This window comes from Entelurus aequoreus, linkage group LG14 (genome assembly GCF_033978785.1).
Source record: "Entelurus aequoreus isolate RoL-2023_Sb linkage group LG14, RoL_Eaeq_v1.1, whole genome shotgun sequence".
NCBI lineage: Eukaryota > Metazoa > Chordata > Actinopteri > Syngnathiformes > Syngnathidae > Entelurus > Entelurus aequoreus.
The window spans coordinates 43,456,549-43,476,216 of record NC_084744.1 but is presented as its reverse complement, the minus strand read 5'-3'; the positions used below and the strand labels follow the sequence as shown (position 1 = coordinate 43,476,216).

Genomic DNA, 19,668 nt, shown 5'->3' with positions numbered 1-19,668 from the left:
AAAGAGTCGTAAACTCGACAAAAGTCACAATTTTACAAGAAAAACTGAACTTGCGTCGAGTAAAATCACGACTTTTATCATAATACTAGAGGTAGGTATTTTTCGGAGGTGTCAAGAAGACTTGTCGAGTAAAATTACGACTCTTTTCATAAATTTGCCAAAATGTTAAGCCTTTCTTGTAAAATCGCGACTGTTATTAAGTAAAATTCCAACTTTTGTCATACGATTGCACAAATGTTCAGTTTGTCTTGCAAAATGTTGACTTTTGTCGAGTAAAATTACGACTCTTTTCATAAAATTGCCAACATTTTAAGCCTTTCTTGTAAAATTGCGACTGAGTAAAATTCCAACTTTTCTCATACGATTGCACATATGTCAAAATTTTACAAGAAAAACTGAACATTTGTGCAATCGTATGAGAAAAGTTGGAGTTTTACTCAATAACAGTCGCAATTTTACAAGAAAAGCTTAAAGTTTTGGCAATTTTATGAAAAGAGTCGTAATTTTACTCGACAAAAGTCACAATTTTACAAGAAAAACTGAACTTGTGTCGAGTAAAATTACGACTTTTATTATAATACTAGAGGTAGGTATTTTTCGGAGGTCTCAAGAAGGTAGCAAATACAAGAATGTGTGTGTGTGTGTGTGTGTGTGAGTGTGTGGCGAGCCGCTTAGTCGCACAACCGCCAGTGAGGTCAGAGATTTCTAAGAAGAAGTTTGCACAAAGCAATAAATGAGCACATATACAGCATACATACGCAATATAAAAAGAGTTTAAAAAGTATTTTGGTGAGATGAGCAACAAACTAAAAGATGTGGTGCTGATGCTGAGGGAATAAAAGAGTATTGGGGTTGTGGGTTGAAGTTGCACCCTCCTTTGCCACTGCCAGAACCACAAGGCATCATCTGGCTGATAACAGAAAATGGTGATGAGGTTGTGCAAAGTCATGATCAAATCGCTCACCATTACTGTGGAAGTGGGGGGAGAAAAAAAAACTTGGGTGGGGCGAGTCTGCGCTCAGTTGCTCTGCGTGAAAGGTGTCGACGCGCCGTTGGCACTTGCAGTGGTGGCACTAATGATGGAGAAGCCAGTGGGGGGCGCTGTGGAGCTGTGGCTGGGCTGCACGTCGTTGGGGATGCCGCTGTGGGACGTCAGCTGGTGGCCGAAGGCGGCACTGAACTGGGGGAGCTGCAGCTTGGGCTGCAGGGACGCCAGGGGGTCGTGCGAGGAGAGGGGGAGCGCGGACGACGGCGGCGGCAACGGCAGCGCGGTTAAACCCGTCAGGCCGCTCTGAGGCATGGCGGAGAGCGCGGCCATGGGCGTCACCGAGTGTGTGGCGGCGGGGGGGGTGGAGAGGGACGTGGATATGAGATGACTCTCCGGGCCCATGAGGTTCCCGAACTGCGTGGGGTCGGCGAGGGGGAGGGGGAGGTTGTTCCAAGATGAGCGCGGGACCTCCAGCAGGAGCGGGGCGTCTGTGTGGAAGGGGCTGGCATGCGGCGAAGGCATTTGGTTGCCGTACGAGGTTGGCACGTGCTCGCCGTAGTGGCCGCCTCGGGGGGGCGACGTCATGGAGTCCGACTTGATGTGGGGAGGGAGCGCGCGGGCAAATGTCCGCGCCGCCGCCGCCTGAGCGTTCAGCGAGGCGGCGCAGCGGCCCGCCGAGGCGGCCGACGACGTCCGGGGCAGGTCGGTGGGCTGCGATGGCGGCGAAGGAGGGAAGTGGCCCCCTGCTGACTGCAGGAGATTGTCCTCCAACTCCAGGTTAGGGAAGTTCTCCGTGGGGATGCGGCTGGTGAGGATGTCCCCCATCCCCCCCGGCTGCACGGCACAGGGAAAGACCGCCATGGCTCGATGGTCCACGCCTTCTGAGGGGGTTAGGTCTCCTATGGAGGTCAGGCACACCAAGGAATCCGGGTAGGACCCCATGGCCTGCAGGGCTCGCACCAGCTCCTCTGCTTCTTCTGTGGTGGGCAGCAGGTCGCCGTTCTTACCTGCACACACGCAAGCACTTCACTTCAGTTTGGGATGTGAACTCATTTAATCACACAAAAAAGTGTCTTTAAACGTATGTTTAACACCTCATACCCAACTATGCAAATTAGATGTGGGCCAGCCACCATGAATGATTGCGTTTAGATGTGGTCTTGTATTTTTACCCTTCTTGAGACATCAACAAGGAAAACTACCTTCCATATGAGGACCGGCGAACCAAGTTAGGACCCGAATCATGGTCCCAATACGGAAAACCCTTGCATCTAATAAGAGAGCCAAATACTAGAGTCCGTGAACATTGCTCCAAAGTCAGGAATTTTTGATGATTTAATGTGCATGCAAAAGTAAACATCGACAGGTGCAAAGAAAAACTGAACTTGCGTCGAGTAAAGTTACGACTTCTATCATAATACTAGAGGTAGGTATTTTTCGGAGGTCTCAAGAAGGTAGAAAATACAAGAATGTGTCTGTGTGTGTGTGTGTGGCGAGCCGCTTAGTCGCACAACCGCCAGTGAGGTCAGAGCTTTCTAAGAAGAAGTCTGCACAAAGCAATAAATGAGCCATGAATGATTGCTTTTAGATGTGGAGGGGGGGCCCAACAGCAACACTACAGGGCCGTTAGCCCTAGAGGACTGTTATTTCTCAGTTGTGGTCTGTATGAGCCACAGCGGTACTCAGTTGCAATACACTTTTACACCACTTGTAGCAGTAATGGCAATCTCAAATTCTAAAGTCTGAAAAGTTTCTTCAGTGCAAAAAATATGACTAAAGTGGTGAAGCTGTATTTTCATTTGCACTTACATTTCATTGACAGTTTATTTAAGAAACTTATGTGTTATTATTAATTTTGTTAGAATTGCTTTATTTTAGCACTGCGTAAATGTATCCTGTTAAACTGCAATTAGGTTAGATATACCGTATTTTTCGGACTATAAGTCGCAGTTTTTTTCATAGTTTGGCCGGGGGTGCGACTTATACTCAGGAGCGACTTGTGTGTGAAATTATTAACACATTACCGTAAAATATCAAATAATATTATTTAGCTCATTCACGTAAGAGACTAGACGTATAAGATTTCATGGGATTTAGCGATTAGGAGTGACAGATTGTTTGGTAAACGTATAGCATGTTCCATATGTTATAGTTATTTGAATGACTCTTACCATAATATGTTACGTTAACATAGCAGGCACGTTCTCAGTTGGTTATTTATGCCTCATATAACGTACACTTATTCAGCCTGTTGTTCACTATTCTTTATTTATTTTAAATTGTCTTTCAAATGTCTATTCTTGGTGTTGGGTTTTATCAAATAAATTTCCCCAAAAAATGCGACTTATACTCCAGTGCGACTTATATATGTTTTTTTCCTTCTTTATTATGCATTTTCGGCCGGTGCGACTTATACTCCGGAGTGACTTATACTCTGAAAAATACGGTAATTATTGAATACTACTTAAATTAAAAGTAAGATCACTAATTCAGTGTTAATATTTGTAGTGGAAACATTGGGCCCGAGGTCAAGAAGGTTAAGAACCACTGGCAATCAAACTGTAAATACTTTTGCAATCTGTTATTTATGCTAAATATTAATGAGTGATTTCATGTTAGTCTACAAAAGTGTCAAATCAGACCAGAGAAAGTTGTTACATTTGTCACTAGTCACATTTTTCTGAAAAAACAAATCTAGAGGTCTGAATGATTGCTAAGTATAGCGCCTGTTGGCAACACTGATCCCTACTGCTACGTCTTCTTATTCTCTGACAGACCAGGCCCATTATGCCATCTAGTGTTAGAAGCGATATTGACAGAAAGTCCCATTATATTGTGTTTATGAGTGAAAATCCGGGGGAGAAGGTGTAAATCTCGCGCCAGGCCGTACCCATATCCGCAGCAGGTCTCCAAGGTGAACAGCCAGATTTTTTTGCGGGTCCAAAGCAGCGTGTTTAGTTTGGTTCCACACGAGTGATGGCGCACTGCTACAAATGATACTGCAAAAAAAGGGTGCTTAAAAAAAAAGGGGTAGGGTTTGATATTTGGAACCCTTCTCAATAAAAACTCAAACCATGGAAGCGGGTCTTAAAGGGGCTGTTTGCAACCTAACTTTCCAATGTATTTCAAACATTGTTCATCGAGGCTTTTAGGATGTTTTGACAACATGTGCTTAGCTTTGTGTGTTGTTGGCTAATGACAGCAACTGGATAAATACTGTAGTTATCATTAAATATATAGTATATTGTAACAACAACACAAATACAAATTGCTTGTCTTGCACTACTTTTGTTTGTGTACTCCCTGCGTGTGGCAAGACAGCGATAAGCGACAAATCTGAACGCCAAACAAATTCCTCAGGCCGGCGTGTTTTTTCTATTTAATATAATTAGTCATTGTGGAAACAATAGACATTTTAAACATATTTATGTTGTGTAAAACCACTAATTCGGGCTGCACAATTTTGAGGGAAAAAAAACAATTACTCCTAAACTGCGATTGTGATTCTATTTGCGATTGTTATATTTTATACATAAAACTGTGAAATAACGAGTGAACGACTGACTTTTAGACTGTCAATCAACATATTCTTGTCTCAAAGTGCCACACATTAGAACAATATGCAATAATTTATTTTGAAAAATATTTGGCTTTATGCAGACAAACTTTTGTCCACATCATGCTCTTAAACAGAAGAAATAAAACTATACAGTGATTATAATGCGATGTAATCATAACATATAATAATAATTAATGTAACCATTGTCTTAATGTATTTATTTTGAAACTGCTCTGTGACATGTGCTGTTGACCTCTTGGCCAGGTCACCCTTGTGAAAGAGATCTTGATCTCAATGGGTTTTCTTATCTGGTTAAATAAAGGTTCTAAAAGGATATAAACTTATTTCCCATTACTGTAGAATTGTTTACCATTGTACTGTAATTGGAAGGTAAATGACTTTGTTATCCCAAAAAAAAAAAAAAAAAAAAAAAAAAATAATTTCTGTAAGCAAAAATGTAACTTAAATATGTATTGTTAGATCCCCTATGGACTGGAATCTCACAATATTATGTTAGATCCACTATGGACTGGACTCTCACAATATTATGTTAGATCCACTATGGACTGGACTCTCACAATATTATGTTATGGACTGGACTCTCACAATATTATGTTAGAGCCACTATGGACTGGACTCTCACAATATTATGTTAGATCCACTATGGACTAGACTCACAATATTATGCTAGATCCACTCGACGTCCATTGCACCGGTCGCCCAGGGGGGGCGTCCCCACATCTGCGGTCCCCTCCAAGGTTTCTCATTGTCCCATTGGGTTGAGTTTTTCCTCGCCCTGATGTGGGATCTGAGCCGAGGATGTCGTTGTGGCTTGTGCAGCCCTTTGAGACACTTGTGATTTAGGGCTGTATAAGTAAACATTGATTGAGTGATTGATTGATATTGAAAATCTTAAAATGCATTTTCTCCCAGATAGAAATAGGTCAGATGTCTTTTTTCTGTTGCTATCAAGTACCGGTAATCACAGCATTCTTGTTTCTTTATCCCTGTTGATGGGCTCATATTGCCCATCCAATTTAAAGCTGAACTATTACCACAATGGGACATTTGGCTTTGTAATCATATTTTTTTACCTCCTAATTTTTGATTTTTTTTTAACTTAGCTGCACTTGTTATGAGCGATTTGCGAGTAGGAACACTGTCTGTGCCCTTTGTGTGTGTAAAGCTGGCGCCCTTAGTAAACTTAATTCTACTGGTAAATAAACGCGCTCAGGTGCTGAGAGAGATGCATAAAGTGAGACAAGAGACAAACGTGAGCCTCAACAATTTTGATTGGGGAACAAGGCTGTCTCTCAAATGCAGAGGACGGCGGAGAAAAACACACACAACCACTCAGGCTCTTGCGGTTATTTATGGCACTAATTAAAACACTCTGTCGATTTGATGTTTATTAATCGTGCAGCCCTACCACTAACGGTAACATAAGCTGGTGGTGTTCTTGTCATTTTTTTTTGGTTTGACAGATGTAACTGTGAGCAGCCGCTTTAAGTGGTAGGTACTGATCACACCTTACCAACAGATTGAACCGGACTACTTTAAGAAAAGAAAACAGATTTTGTTCAACTTGAACATAAACTAGTAGACAACCTTCAAACAAGTCAAAGTCCTGAAGATCATCCGGTAGCCGCGGTAGGACATCAGAAAAATCCTCCTGGTTTAGCTCCAGGTCGTTTGGAATGTCTTCCATCTCATTGGTGATATCATCAGGGAGCTCGTCCGCACTCAGTTCCGGAGTCGAGGGGCTCCTGCCAAACAAGACGTGGGTGTTACACGCGGTGCACGGCACACACGCCAACGCATCAAGGTATTGCGGAATGTTCTACATCGAGCAGACCTGATGCTGGCCTGTGAAGACATGGCGAGGCTCATTGACGGCATTCCCAGGTTCCCTTGAGGCAGCGCAGGAGGAATAGGCTTTTGAGGCCTCCTCGGCACTCGCCTCTTCTTGTGTTTTTTGGTGAGCGCCGGTGGTTTGGTCTTTTTGCGTGGTTTACGCTGCTGCTGCTGCTGGTGGTGGTGATGAAGGTGGTGGTGGTGGTGGTGTTGTTGCACCCGCCGATTGCCGTCCCCGCGTAGGAAGTTATCCTGGGTAGACAATTCAGAGTAAATACAAAGATCTGCTCGACAATCTTAGCCATCAAAGACGGACTTTGAACGCACCATCTTTTTGGCATGCTCTTCGCAGAGAGGTGTCTGGTGTGTGATATCGAACACAGGAATGGAGCACTGCTGACCATCTGCGAATTTGGCTGTGCAGCTGGCAAACAGCTGCTGGGAGCGATTCAACAGAATGTCTGAAGATAACAGTCAAGGGGAAATAAGGGAGGGAGATTTTGTGGTAAGAATGTTCCAGCGTGTGACGTGCAGTTAAACTGGAGCAGACCACACGTTCATCAAGCGACTAATCAACATTCAAAGGATACGTTGAAAACAGTGTTTGGTGAAGGGCAGCGCTCTGTTGTTGCAGGCTTGGCCTTTTGTGCTGCCGGTACACGTCCCCGTGTCTGTGCTCTGCTGTCTTGGAGGACATCCACCTTGCTGATGTTCTGATCCAGCGCTGAACAAGCACACATACAGTCAACAACATTAAAATATCCTGACACGCGCACATGGACAACATTTATTTAATCGAAAATTTTACAGTACGTATTATTTGCAGACGATACAAATGTATACTGTTCAGGAGATGACTTGAAAGTCTTAGCCGATAATATTGAAGAGGAAATCAAACTAAAATTGTGGTTTGATGTAAATAAATTATCTTTAAATTTGGAAAAGACTAAATGTATGGTATTCAGTAATAAAAGAAAGATAGATGTTAGTTTATCCATAAACAATGTGAAAATTGAGAAGGTGTCTGAAATCAGATTTAAGTTAAAGTACCAATGATTGTCACACGCACACACAAGGTGTGGTGAAATTTGTCACCCCCTGTGAGGTGAATCATTTTTGGTGATTTAACCCCCAATTCCAACCCTTGATGCTGAGTGCCAAGCAGTGAGGTAATGGGTCCCATTTTTATAGTCTTTGGTATTACTCGGCCGGAGTTTTAACTCACAACCTACCGATCTCAGGGCGGACACTCTAACCACTTCTTGGAGTCATCTTACATGAAAAGTTGACATGGAAAGCTCATATATTGCTTATCTTATATTGACATTGCATATTGTCATATATTATATTATCTTATATTGCTTATTTTATATTGACATTGCAAGGAAAGCTCATATAATGCATGTGAAAAATAAGGTATCTAAAAGCTTATTTATTTTGAACAAGGTTAAATACAGTTTCCCGTATAACACAATGAGAATTTTATATTGCTCAATTATTCTACCTTATTTCAATTATTGTGCAGAAATATGGGGAAATACATATCACAGCAACATAATGCCTTTATTTCTTTCACAGAAAAGAGTAATTCGTATAATTTTTAAAGTAGGATATACAGACCACACAAATCCACTCTTCATTAGGTCAGGATTATTAAAATTAAAATACATTGTAGAATTGCATACTCTATTAGTGATGTTCAAAGGTAGAAATAAAGTTATTCCAAAGGACTTACAAAAGTTATTGGTGTTCACGTCTGAAGATGAGAACCACAGAAGGCCGTATGATTTTAAATATGCAAGAGTGCGAACACATTTGAAACAATTGTGCTTGTCTGTTGCTGGCGTGAAAGCATGGAATTCAACAGTTATAAAGTCATCTAAAATAATTTGTGTTAAAAAGGGGGCATATAATATAAGAATAGTATTCTTCCATCTGCTCCTTTCTGATCATGGAAATGTATAAGAAACAAAAAACAAAGAGAGTGTCAACTGTACGTGGCTTGTATAATATGCATTTTCATGAAAGGAATAAAAAGAAATGATGATGATGAATCTGATCATCATTCGGATTACAATGTTACTGTATACATGGACCCTGAAAAAAATGATTGGATTACTACGTGCATTTTTATGCATCACACCTTAAATCGGAATACTTTACTTTGACATGCGCAGAACCTGACATAATCGGAAAGGTGTGTTATTGTGCGATGGCGCCAACTTCTGGACGAGTTTGCTCACTGCAAGTGCTGAAGAAGCAGTAGACTTCCACTGTAAACAAACATGGATTTGTGCATGTCTGCTTGTCCGACATTATCACGGTATTTATTTAGCATTTTTTTTCTTCTGTTCACTACTTTTGTTTTACCTCTCTTTTCGAAATGGAGCTGTTCTGTGCTTTTTATGTTGTGATTATGTACGGGTTGCGGCACGTCTTCATGTTACGACATTCTTGTGTACATGTTTGAGGCTAGCAGTTAGCACTTGGAGTACCTGCAATGTTAAGAATAAAACGGCTTGTTAGGATAACAACTGGATCCCTTCTTTTATTGTTACATCGACACATGACACCCCAGACCATACTTTTGTTTTGGCTAGTCTCATTTTAAAGCAACAAACTCAATAGCATATAACGCTACCTCCGTACATGTTGAATGGGGGGAGACAGCAGCAAGACAAATGCTTCATTCCCAGACTATTAAATTTAGTCCGTGCTCCACTATCAAAGTATACCGGGTACCTAACAACAAAGACATGCACAGTAAGGACAATTCTAACAAGAATTTTGGAAGATGTGTTCTAATGCGCTACAATCCGAAACTATAAGCATAAACCATCCGTGTGATCGTGTCAGAATATTCCAAACGGTGCATTTACATGAAGCATTTTTATTCCTGTTAGGTTTTTAATCAGATTAAATGTGTCCATGCGCACGTAGCTAATGTCTCAAGAGTATGATGTTTTGTAAATTGTCCACATACTAGTGGTACCTCGGTTTTTGGTCGTAATCCCTTCTAAATGGTCCAACAAAGACAGAATCGTAAGAAAACCAAACCTAGTTTTTCCATAATAAATCATGTTAATCCAAATTATCCCTTCCAGACAAAAAAACTTTGGGGATCTTCCGATCAATCGGCCGGCCACCTATCAGTTGCGGACGATTTTCTTGAAAAAGTATGTGTTCGCCATTGTTCGTTATTGCTTTCTAATGCCGATCCGATCTCTTCTCGCTGATTCTTTATTCATTTTTAGTCCCCCGGCAGCTAATTGTATATCTCAATACACAGTGTGGAGCTTCTCTGCTAAAATAATAACAACCTCCATTACGGCAAATAAACTGCATTTCTTTATATCAATCAATCAATCAAAGTTTATTTATATAGCCCTTAATCACAAGTGTCTCACAGGGCTGCACAAGCCACAAGGACATCTCGGCTCAGATCCCACATCAGGGCAAGAAAAAACTCAACCCAATGGGAACAACGAGAAACCTCGGAGGGGACCGCATATATAATATAAGTATTAAGTATCACTATCTTATCAAGTATTAGGACAAGGTTAAACATGCTACACACCAAGAGCAAGCCTGGAGCAGGCATCCTAATAGCTAAGCTAGCTGATTGATTGAAACTTTTATTAGTAGATTGCACAGTACAGTACATATTTCGTAAAATTGACCACTAAATGGTAACACCCGAATAAGTTTTTCAACTTGTTTAAGTCGGGGTCCACGTTAATCAATTCATGGTAAAAACAACAGAAGAAATAAGTGCTTTTTAAAGTTTAAGAAATGTAGATGGAACCACGTTACAACAGAAAGTAAGCAGATGTTAACAGGAAATGTTTAAGTAGATTAACAAGAGTTAGACAGAGGATAATATGACAATAACTGTTGCTGTGTCAGCATTTTCATTCAGTAGACACATAAGAGAAAGGATCAATTCAGAAATTTGGTGTTGTCGATACCAGGGGTAATATCAGTATATGATCGATATGAAGGTTAGTAGATTGCTATTTCTATTTTGTGAAAATCTTATTTTTTTTGTTTTTGTTTACAAATTCAAGGAATAAATCTCTGGTCACAGGAGGACTTTGAGGGCAAAGGGGATTTAAATAAGTAGTAGTAGTAGTTTTTAGTTGTTTTGTACTCTTGATTTTGTTTTGCTCAAACAATTGTCTGAAATAAAATAGTATGTGGAACCAGTCCAAATATTGTGTTGATATTATTAAGCTGTTAATAGGACTCATCTTAAATACGGTGAATATGTACAGTACAGTTATTACATGTAATCGGTATTGGTATCGGCCGATATCTCGGAAATTACAACTTTCTTGGCCGTATGGTGTTTTTTTTTTTTTTTTTAAACCTGCCCTATCCAACCATATGTCAAATAATGTTGTTGATCAAGATGGTCTTATCTGCTGTACAGTTTTACTCTACAAAAGGAGAAGTGTGGGATACTTTTCTTTTTGCATTATTTGTGTTTGACTTCTGTTGCATATATCTTGTGTTCGCTGCAACCGAACCGGACCAGGGAGGGATAGAAAGAAGTAAAAGAAGATAAAGGGTAAATAAATACAGGGAGAAGACAGAGAGAGAGAACAGCAAACAACAGAATTTACTGCATCAGCAGAGACAGTATAAACAAGTATACTAGTCCATCCATCCATTTTCTACCGCTTGTCCCGTATTTCATAAAAACAAATTAGCGAAGTAACCAATATTAACAATAATAATTATTACACTATAATTAAAACAGTAATATAATATTAATGGTAATAACAATATTAATACAGAATAACATTTACTTCGGCCTTAATTTGCTTATTTTGCAGTCATACTCAATAAAAAAGCAGAGACTAAGGGCTTGATTTACTCAAGGTTTGCTTGTACTAAAACACGTGCAAACTTGATACCACACGCAAAACTGATCTACTAAACGTGTGTAATGTGGATTGCGTCTGTTAAAGGGAAACCACACTTTTTGGAATTTTGTCAATCATTCACTATACTTACGTATATACACGCTGTAAGTGTATATGTAATGTAGTAACAGGCACATTCATAATATGTAATAATTACGTATTTTGATCATTTTAAGCATTTGGGGGCGTATTAATTTTAAAAACTCATCACAGCGTTTGCTTTTTCCTTCGACAACATCACTGATTACTACTCACTGCAGACTTCAGGAGAGCCAACAAACATAATAAAACACACTTACTGTACACTGGGATGGCGACTGATGGGATTTTGATATATTCCCGTTTAGATAAACAATGCCTCATAACCCTCACAAAAAAGGGGGCTGGAGCCAAGCGTCCTTTTGTGTCTTTCTCGCAATTTCCGAGTTTAAATTAGATGCCAAAGTTGACCAATTTGTCTGATTATGTCCTCATCCTTCCACTGTCAAAGTGAGAGGCATGATTTATGATCTAAAATACACTTTCAAAAGCTCAGAGGCAAGAAAGCAGCTCAACAGCCGATCATTTTCAGAAAAAGTAAATCAGAAAGTATGTTGAATCAAGAAAAAAATGATTGTGTAAATTGAATTATAGAGGCAGCTAATGGTGTGCACACTGTGCAAAACAAATGGCCATAATGCACAGATTTATAAAAATAATTTTGTTCCAAAAGAAAACTACAAACAAACAAAAAAATTCCAGCCGGTTACCTTGATGTACTTTGAGGGAAACTGTGTAACTCCTGGACCAGCTGTCCGGCACAGTCTGGGTTTTTGCTTGCAGCGTGCAGCAAGGCTTTGCGGAAGGCATAACGGTATCTCTTCTGGCGGATACTCGCCCTCTCCTGCCTGCACATGTGCTTGTACTTCTGCTGCAGATATGAGCAAAGCCGCAATATCCGCGTTCTACGAGAGGAGCCCACGTCGTCCTCCAGCCTAGTTTAGGGAAACAATCATTGGTCGCCACGAAGAAAGAGTTTAGTGGATTTGCGTGCGTGTTAATTTTTTGCTTGCTGACCCATTCTGCGGTCTCCAAGAGCTCAGGCCAGGAAGGAATCTTTCTGCTTCATCTTCTTCATCGTCCTCGTCGTCATCCGCACTGTCTTCCGACCAGTCCAATCCTGTAAGAGAGCCTGTCAGTAAAAGCTCATACATCCCAGCTAGCCAAAATCTCTTTAAATACTGCATTTCCTCAGACTGTAGCCTACACTCTATTAGACACCAGGCCAAATAATCCGCCAATTGAAAATGCTGCACCTCATAGATGCTTCCTTTTGCTTTTCCTTAAAATGTGAACACCTCTCGGTGGCTTCAACTACCTGCAATATGACTGATACAGCTGGCAGACCAGACATGGTATCTGTAAAGCTGGAGCTCAAAATACAATTTAGAGAAACCCCCCCCAAAATTAGAGAACAAATAAAAATTATGAAAGATATTGAACAAGATTGTAATTATATTGGGAAATATATTTTTTGATCATTGTTATAACTTTACTGTAAACATTTACAAATTACTAATAGTCAACATTTCCCACATCTGATTTCTTTGTGATTTGCTTTTTAAAGAATATTCCACAACGTCTTTGGCCTAAATCAAGTATTTTCAAGCATAACAATGGCTAAATGGACTCAGCACTACAGTAGTATTGGCCACTCGAAGAGACCAAACTAATCACAGTGCACTGTTCAGAGTGTAAGGTGACTAAAGAGTGTTATTTCACATCTAGAAGGCTCTCACAATGTTGAAAATCGAATTTAGAAGGTTATAACATTTTTTTATGCTCAAATTATGAAAATATTAGATCTATAATTAATGATTCCAACTTTTATAGCGGTCATGTTCGGAACCAATTACCCACAATACACAAGGGACGACTGTACTATGACTACACTGCTGGCAGAGCAGACTTGGTATCTGTAAAGCTGAAGCTCAAAAAGGAGTTTAAGAGCAGAACAAAATTAAAGAACAAACAAAAATGTGATTAATGATTTTGAACAAATCAATCATTGTGAAATATATTATTTTGATCATTGTGATGCATTTTTTATTACACCTCTGCTATACAAATGGCTAATAAATGGCTCATACTACCCATTGGCACTATTTGAGGAAATACAGTATACACCAGTCAAAAGAATTTGATTGTTGTGTATATTTAACTGTGGTGCCGGATAAGAGACAATGAATCACCTAAATGTGGAAAGAGGTGCCCATATTCCTGGTGTCTCTTGGCACAAAGCTGCACCAGATGTTGCAACCGGGCCAGACAGCGAGCCGAAGGCGAGTAGGAGGCGGGCCGCATGACAACCACGTGATTGGAAGCAAAAAGTGTTTTCCTGGTGAGTGATGGCCCCGGAGGGTGCGGCGGACTGGGTGTTGCATTAGCAGGTGTCCCAGGAGGCAAAAAGTTGACCGTCTGAGGTGGTGGTGGATTGCATAATAGACCCTGCTGCTGGGGCACCTGGAGAAGACCTGACTGCTGCCGTGAGGGGTGCGTGTTGAGGGGCGACGGAGGGTGGGCGCGGGGTACGGGGGAGGGACTAAAGTGCTCAGAGGGTGTGTGGAAACGGTCAATGTCCTGGCAGAATTTCTGGTTCAGCACCAGCCGGCTCTGTAGTTTCTTCTTGATTGTGTTGCTTTTCCGAGGGGGGCCTATGTCTTCCCCATCTGTGTCACCCTCGTAAAAGGCAAATGGGTCCAGGATTTCCCCATCGGAAAGGGCTAAGAGGCGTGTGTAGGGTGGGGATAGGGGAAGTTCGTTTAGACCGTTGGACACTTTCAGAGGTAAAGATGGCACTGTTATGTTGAGAGCCACTGACTCCAGGTGAGCCCGGGTACGCATTTCCTCCAACGCGTCATGTTTCTTCTTGCGTTCCTTCTTGGGGATGAAGCCAAGGACCTGCAGGTGGCTGTTGCAGTACCTAGAAGAACAATTGTACACAGTCAATGTACGAACATCCACTACATGTGATTATTAAGACTACCATGCACAACACAAGAGGTTTACAAACCTGCGGTCCTCTGATTTAGGGATGGGGTTGGTGCACCGCTGACTGTTGTACTTGGCCACATATTCACACTGCTTGAAGGGGGCTGTCTTATCCTCCAGAACGTGCCGGATGCAGAATGCGTATCCATTGAGTCTGCGTTGTTTGCAGAGCTTTGGGCTGTATGAGCACAAGGGCTTATTGTCCACCTCTGAGAAGTGTATGTGTTTGCCTTCATACATCACGTGACTCTTGTCCTTGACAACATCAGCTGATGGGATAAAGTCAGAGGAAAGAATTACATCACTAATGCTTCAAAATGAGGACATAACCATGTGTGCATAAACAGGTTATACTGTAAAGCAGGGGTGTCAAACACATTTTTATTGAGGGCCACATTGCAATTATGGCTGCCTTTAGAATGCAGCACGTAATATATATATATATATATATATATGAATATAAATGTACAATAGCCTTGTACACAATTTGCAAATGCAACCGTTTTTGATTGTGAGTTTTACAGATTGATGGATAACTTGCTGTGAAATCGTAAGTCAAGATGGCAAGCAGATATTTAAGTGTTTATATTTGATAAACAAAAAATAAATGCTTGGAACATCAGATAATATTAACGTGTACAACATATGCAATTGCATGTGCAATTGCAGCATGTGTCTGTAAAAATTAAAAGAACAAATACATTTAGCCAGAAAGTGCTTCTTTATTTCAAGTCTTTCGCAGGTCACAAAAATGATGTGTTAGGCCACAAAAATTATTTGGTGGGCCACAGTAAAATGACATGGAGACCACGTTAAATGATGTGTTGAACCACAAAAAAAATGATATACAGGCCACGATAAAATGTGGCGTGCCACGAAAAAATATATAATACATAAAATGGTGTGGCGGCACACATTACAATGATGTGTCAAGACACATTAAAATGAAATGGCGGGCCACATTAGAATGATGTAAAATGCTGAGGCGGGCCAGATTTGGCCCCGCGCCTTGAGTTTGACAACAGTGCTGTAACATCTTATATACCATCCATCCATACGTTCTCTATTATTTAGTTCCAACATGTTTGGACTGTATTGTGAATACGTTTTAGTACTGAAAGTTGCTTTCATAACACATTTATTTGCAATCCTAACTTCAGATAAAATTAAATAAAATTCAAAACAAACTGACAAAAGTAATTTGCTGCATTAAGTGCACGAGTTTGCAAGTACAGTACACACTAATTAATTTTAAAAAAATATTGCAGAGCCAGCTGAACTCAAGCCTGTCATCACATCCATCAATAAGTGTGTGTGTAGTTTGTATAATATAAACATTGGGCTACAAATAACCGAATAACTCAAAATTTATACCATCATTGACTTTAAGGCAGTGGTCCCCAACCACCGGTACGGGGACCGGTACCGGTCCGTGAAGCATTTGCTACCGGGCCGGAGAGAAACATTAAATAATTTATAAAGGACTGCATTTTCTCTGACTTAACTTTGGCCTGTTCCACTAGACCTGGGGTGTCAATCTTGTTTTTATTGAGGGCCACACCGCAGTAATGGCTGCCAATAGAGGGCCGCTAACAGTAAATAATTAATTCATTTAAATATTTTACTTTTTTTTTTAACGTAAAGAGTAAAGAAAATCTGTGCATTTGACCACTGTTTTTACAGAAAAAAACTGGCAGCTTAGTTTCCAGACTTTTACTGTAAAATATATGGTGTTATTTTATTATTATTATTTTTTACAACATATTACTGTAAATAGAAATGCAGTACCGCTGTTTAATTTTATTTTGGCAACTCAGCTGCCAGTTTTTACCATAATAAAATGTGGTATCATAAAATCATCAACCGTGGATTAAAAAACAAAAAAAAACTGACAGCTCAGTCGACAGAATTTTACTGTAAAAAAAAACAAACAGTGGTCATTTTTTTCAACTTACAGTAAAATGCTGTAAAAAACTCCCTAAATTTTACAGTAAAATCTATTGGTCATTTTTATAGTGTACAATTTGATGGATAACTTGCTTCGAAACCATAAATTAAGCAGATATTAAAGTATTTATTTGGATTTTGACCAACAAATTTAGATAATATATTTGTTGCAATATTAGACACTATTTTTTCCCCCTGTCAAACTAGAAAAAGAACCAAATATATTTAGTAAGAAAGTAAAGAAAGAAAATATAAGGTATTTTACTGACACATTATTTCCAGGCAGATAAAATTATGTGGAGGGCCACATCTGACACCTGTGCACTAGACACACCAATGAGCTTGTTTATATATGTACAATAAAACTCCTCATAGGAAGTTGCCATTTGTTATAACTTTGTGACATGATACAATGCACATTAATGAACATCCATCCATCCATTTTCTACCGCTTGTCCCTTTCGGGTTCGCTGGAGCCTTTCATATCAAATATAAATGTGACAGATTGTAGCCAAAGGCTGATTTCCATCAGCATTGCAAAGAAACAAGCCCAGGGCTCCCACTAATTCAGCGTTATAGTGAGTTGTATTTTTCACAAGTGGAAAGCCGGTCCCTGAAAATAATGCCTAGATTAAACCGGTCCGTGGTGCAAAAAAGGTTGAGGACCACTGCTTTAACGTATTTCAAAAGTGTTGCTATTGAGAGCGGTAGGGTTCTTCTGGTTCCAAAATACACACAAGTCGCATATTTGAGGCAATTTTGCTCCTGTTGTTGATCATTTAGTAGTTACAACTATTGGAAAGACGGGTAAGAATATGCTGGCCAATAGCACATTACAGCCACCATGTGAAGGTCTAAACAGGGGAAGTTAGCCTGTCAATATTAGCATGTAGTTCGATGAACACTTTTTGAAACTTTATTTGGCGTTGCAGCGGACGTAAGTGGGTGTGCCGGCAATCCATGCCTTCATTGACAATTTTTGATCCACCTACTTTTGGCAGCGGTTATTTTCTTAACCACTAGACTATATGTGAGAACTCAACATAACCGTTAGCGAACTAGCTACGGAAGCTAAAAACATATATTGTAGGCGGTAGCTAACCAGGAAACGGAAACCTCTACAAACGGCGACGCCACTAAATGTTAATATACATTTTTGTTATTTGTGTAAATCGTGAAATGAATATTAAAACCGTTCAAAACAAGTCACCTAAATTATTGGCGTATAATGCTTACATATTTACGACCAACAATTAGTAACAAAAGGGTTCCGTGAGACGCTAAGGCCTGTAGTCGAGGGCCTGGGATAAGATACGATATATTAATAGTAGTTCATATGGTAACGTAATGACACATTAAGCAATATTGAATAGTATGTAGACACAAAGTTAACCCAGTGGTTTTATTCGGTGAGACAGATGCTGTCATTCCGTGAAAAAAATAAAAATGGGCGGAAGAGGCCTTTTAGCTTCAGCAGGCAGCGGCGTCGAGTGGTTGTCCTCGCCGGCCGCAGGCTGCTCTACACGGCATCGACACAAATCGAGGTTGGAGTTGCAGAGCGTCTCGCTTACCTTGAACTGCTAAGGGCCCTTGCACGGTCTTCACTCCAGATAGACGGCCGAAATGTCTATTACGATCAGCTAGGCTATCCGTGCATCGATATCCGCGATAGAACAACAAAAGCGGTCTTCATTGAGCTCGGAGTAGCTTCATTTTCGGATGCATGTAAAATAAGCGCTCGATGAAAATATAAGCAGTAGGGTTGCCTGGTAAGGATTTTGTCAGATCCACAGCAGACTCCCTCACAGCACCACTACAGGCACTGCGGGGACATGACAACAACCCGCTCGACAACAACAACCTCTGCAACCATATTGGAAATTCAACTTTGTCGGGAGACACCGCAGTGTACAAGTGCAACAAAAAGTGTGACAATGTCGTTGCCATGTTCTACATTTAGGACACATGGAGAAGAGAGGTCCAAGTTGTGTGGGTGAAATATCCACCTGGAACACAGCTACTTCATCTCGGTGAGACTGTGTCAAGATCTGCCCTGCCGCCACATTCATACCGGCTGTGCACTGATGATGGACCACGTGTCAGGTACCAAAACACAACTGCAGCCCCATCCATAGCACCCCAGCATAACATACATTTGTAACTTTTTCTTGTAAAATATTTACACTTAATTGTATTTCTGCAATGATTCAATGCAAATTATCTGAATGACGATTCTATCTTCCTGTACATATGACTTTCTTGTATTTGTGTTTTAACAAGCTGCTGGAAGTTGTTAATTTCTCTTAGAGATTAGTAAATTGTTAATCAGTCACTGGGGTTTTTGCTGAAAACTAATGTATTAAAAAAAAAAACAATTTATATGAAGGAGAGAAAATATAATATTAGAAATATAAAAGCTACATGCAAACACCATACTTTTTTATAATTATATGTTGTGCTCCAAAAAGTGTATGCAAACAGATAGGAAAGTGTATTAAAGATGGTTTGAATTCACATTTGTGCCACTAACAAAAAAATCCCTCACCACCCCCGAACACACACAAACACACAACATTTTTACATGCACTAAAAAGCTAATTATTGCATGGATTTTGTTGAAACTATTTTTCAAAAACACATGCAACACCTTAATTACAATAGTTTTTATTTTACTTTTTTAGTATGATATTAAAGGCCTACTGAAATGATTTTTTTTAATTTAAACGGGGATAGCAGATCCATTCTATGTGTCATACTTGATCATTTTGCGATATTGCCATATTTTTGCTGAAAGGATTTAGTATAAAACAACGTCGATAAAGTTCGCAACTTTTGGTCTCTGATAAAAAAAACCTTGCCCCTACCGGAAGTAGCGTGACGTTGTCAGTTGTTCACTCCCTCACATTTTCCTATTGTTTTCAACGCAGCTAGAGCTATTCGGACCATTACCCCATTAATTTGAGCGAGGATGAAAGATTCGTGGACGAGCAACGTTAGAGTGACGGACTAGAATGCAGTGAAATACATATTTTTTTTCGCTCTGACCGTAATTTAGGTACAAGCTGGCTCATTGGATTCCACACTCTCTCCTTTTTCTATTGTGGATCACGGATTTGTATTTTAAACCACCTCGGATACTATATCCTCTTGAAAAAAATGAGAGTCGAGAACGCGAAATGGACATTCAGTGCCTTTTATCTCCACGACAATACATCGACGAAGCTCATGCTAATTAGCATGAGCTAACATGATAGCATCTGTCTCAAATGCAGATAGAAACAAAATAAATAAATCCCTGACTGGAAGGATAGACAGAAGATCAACAATACTATTAAACCATGTACATGTAACTACACGGTTAA

The 19,668-nt window shown here is 40.1% G+C and overlaps 1 protein-coding gene across 2 annotated transcripts; it reads right to left on the bottom strand.

Moving 5' to 3' along the window:
* Window positions 1–492: 492 nt before the first annotated feature.
* ino80da (INO80 complex subunit Da) lies at window positions 493–18,427 on the bottom strand. 2 transcript variants are annotated; one of them, XM_062069959.1, is made up of 10 exons: window positions 18,313–18,427; window positions 14,382–14,628; window positions 13,561–14,291; window positions 12,386–12,488; window positions 12,079–12,303; window positions 6,992–7,125; window positions 6,729–6,862; window positions 6,403–6,653; window positions 6,156–6,313; window positions 493–1,995 (listed from the first exon to the last, which is right to left on the bottom strand). In XM_062069959.1, the coding sequence occupies exons 2-10, from the start codon at window positions 14,597–14,599 to the stop codon at window positions 1,019–1,021; spliced, it is 2,931 nt and encodes a 976-aa protein (XP_061925943.1). In that variant the 5' UTR covers window positions 14,600–14,628; window positions 18,313–18,427; the 3' UTR covers window positions 493–1,018. The 2 variants fall into 2 exon arrangements, with proteins under 2 accessions (XP_061925943.1, XP_061925942.1); XM_062069958.1 differs by having other exon boundaries at window positions 494–1,995; window positions 17,878–18,375.
* Between the last annotated feature and the right edge of the window lie 1,241 nt (window positions 18,428–19,668).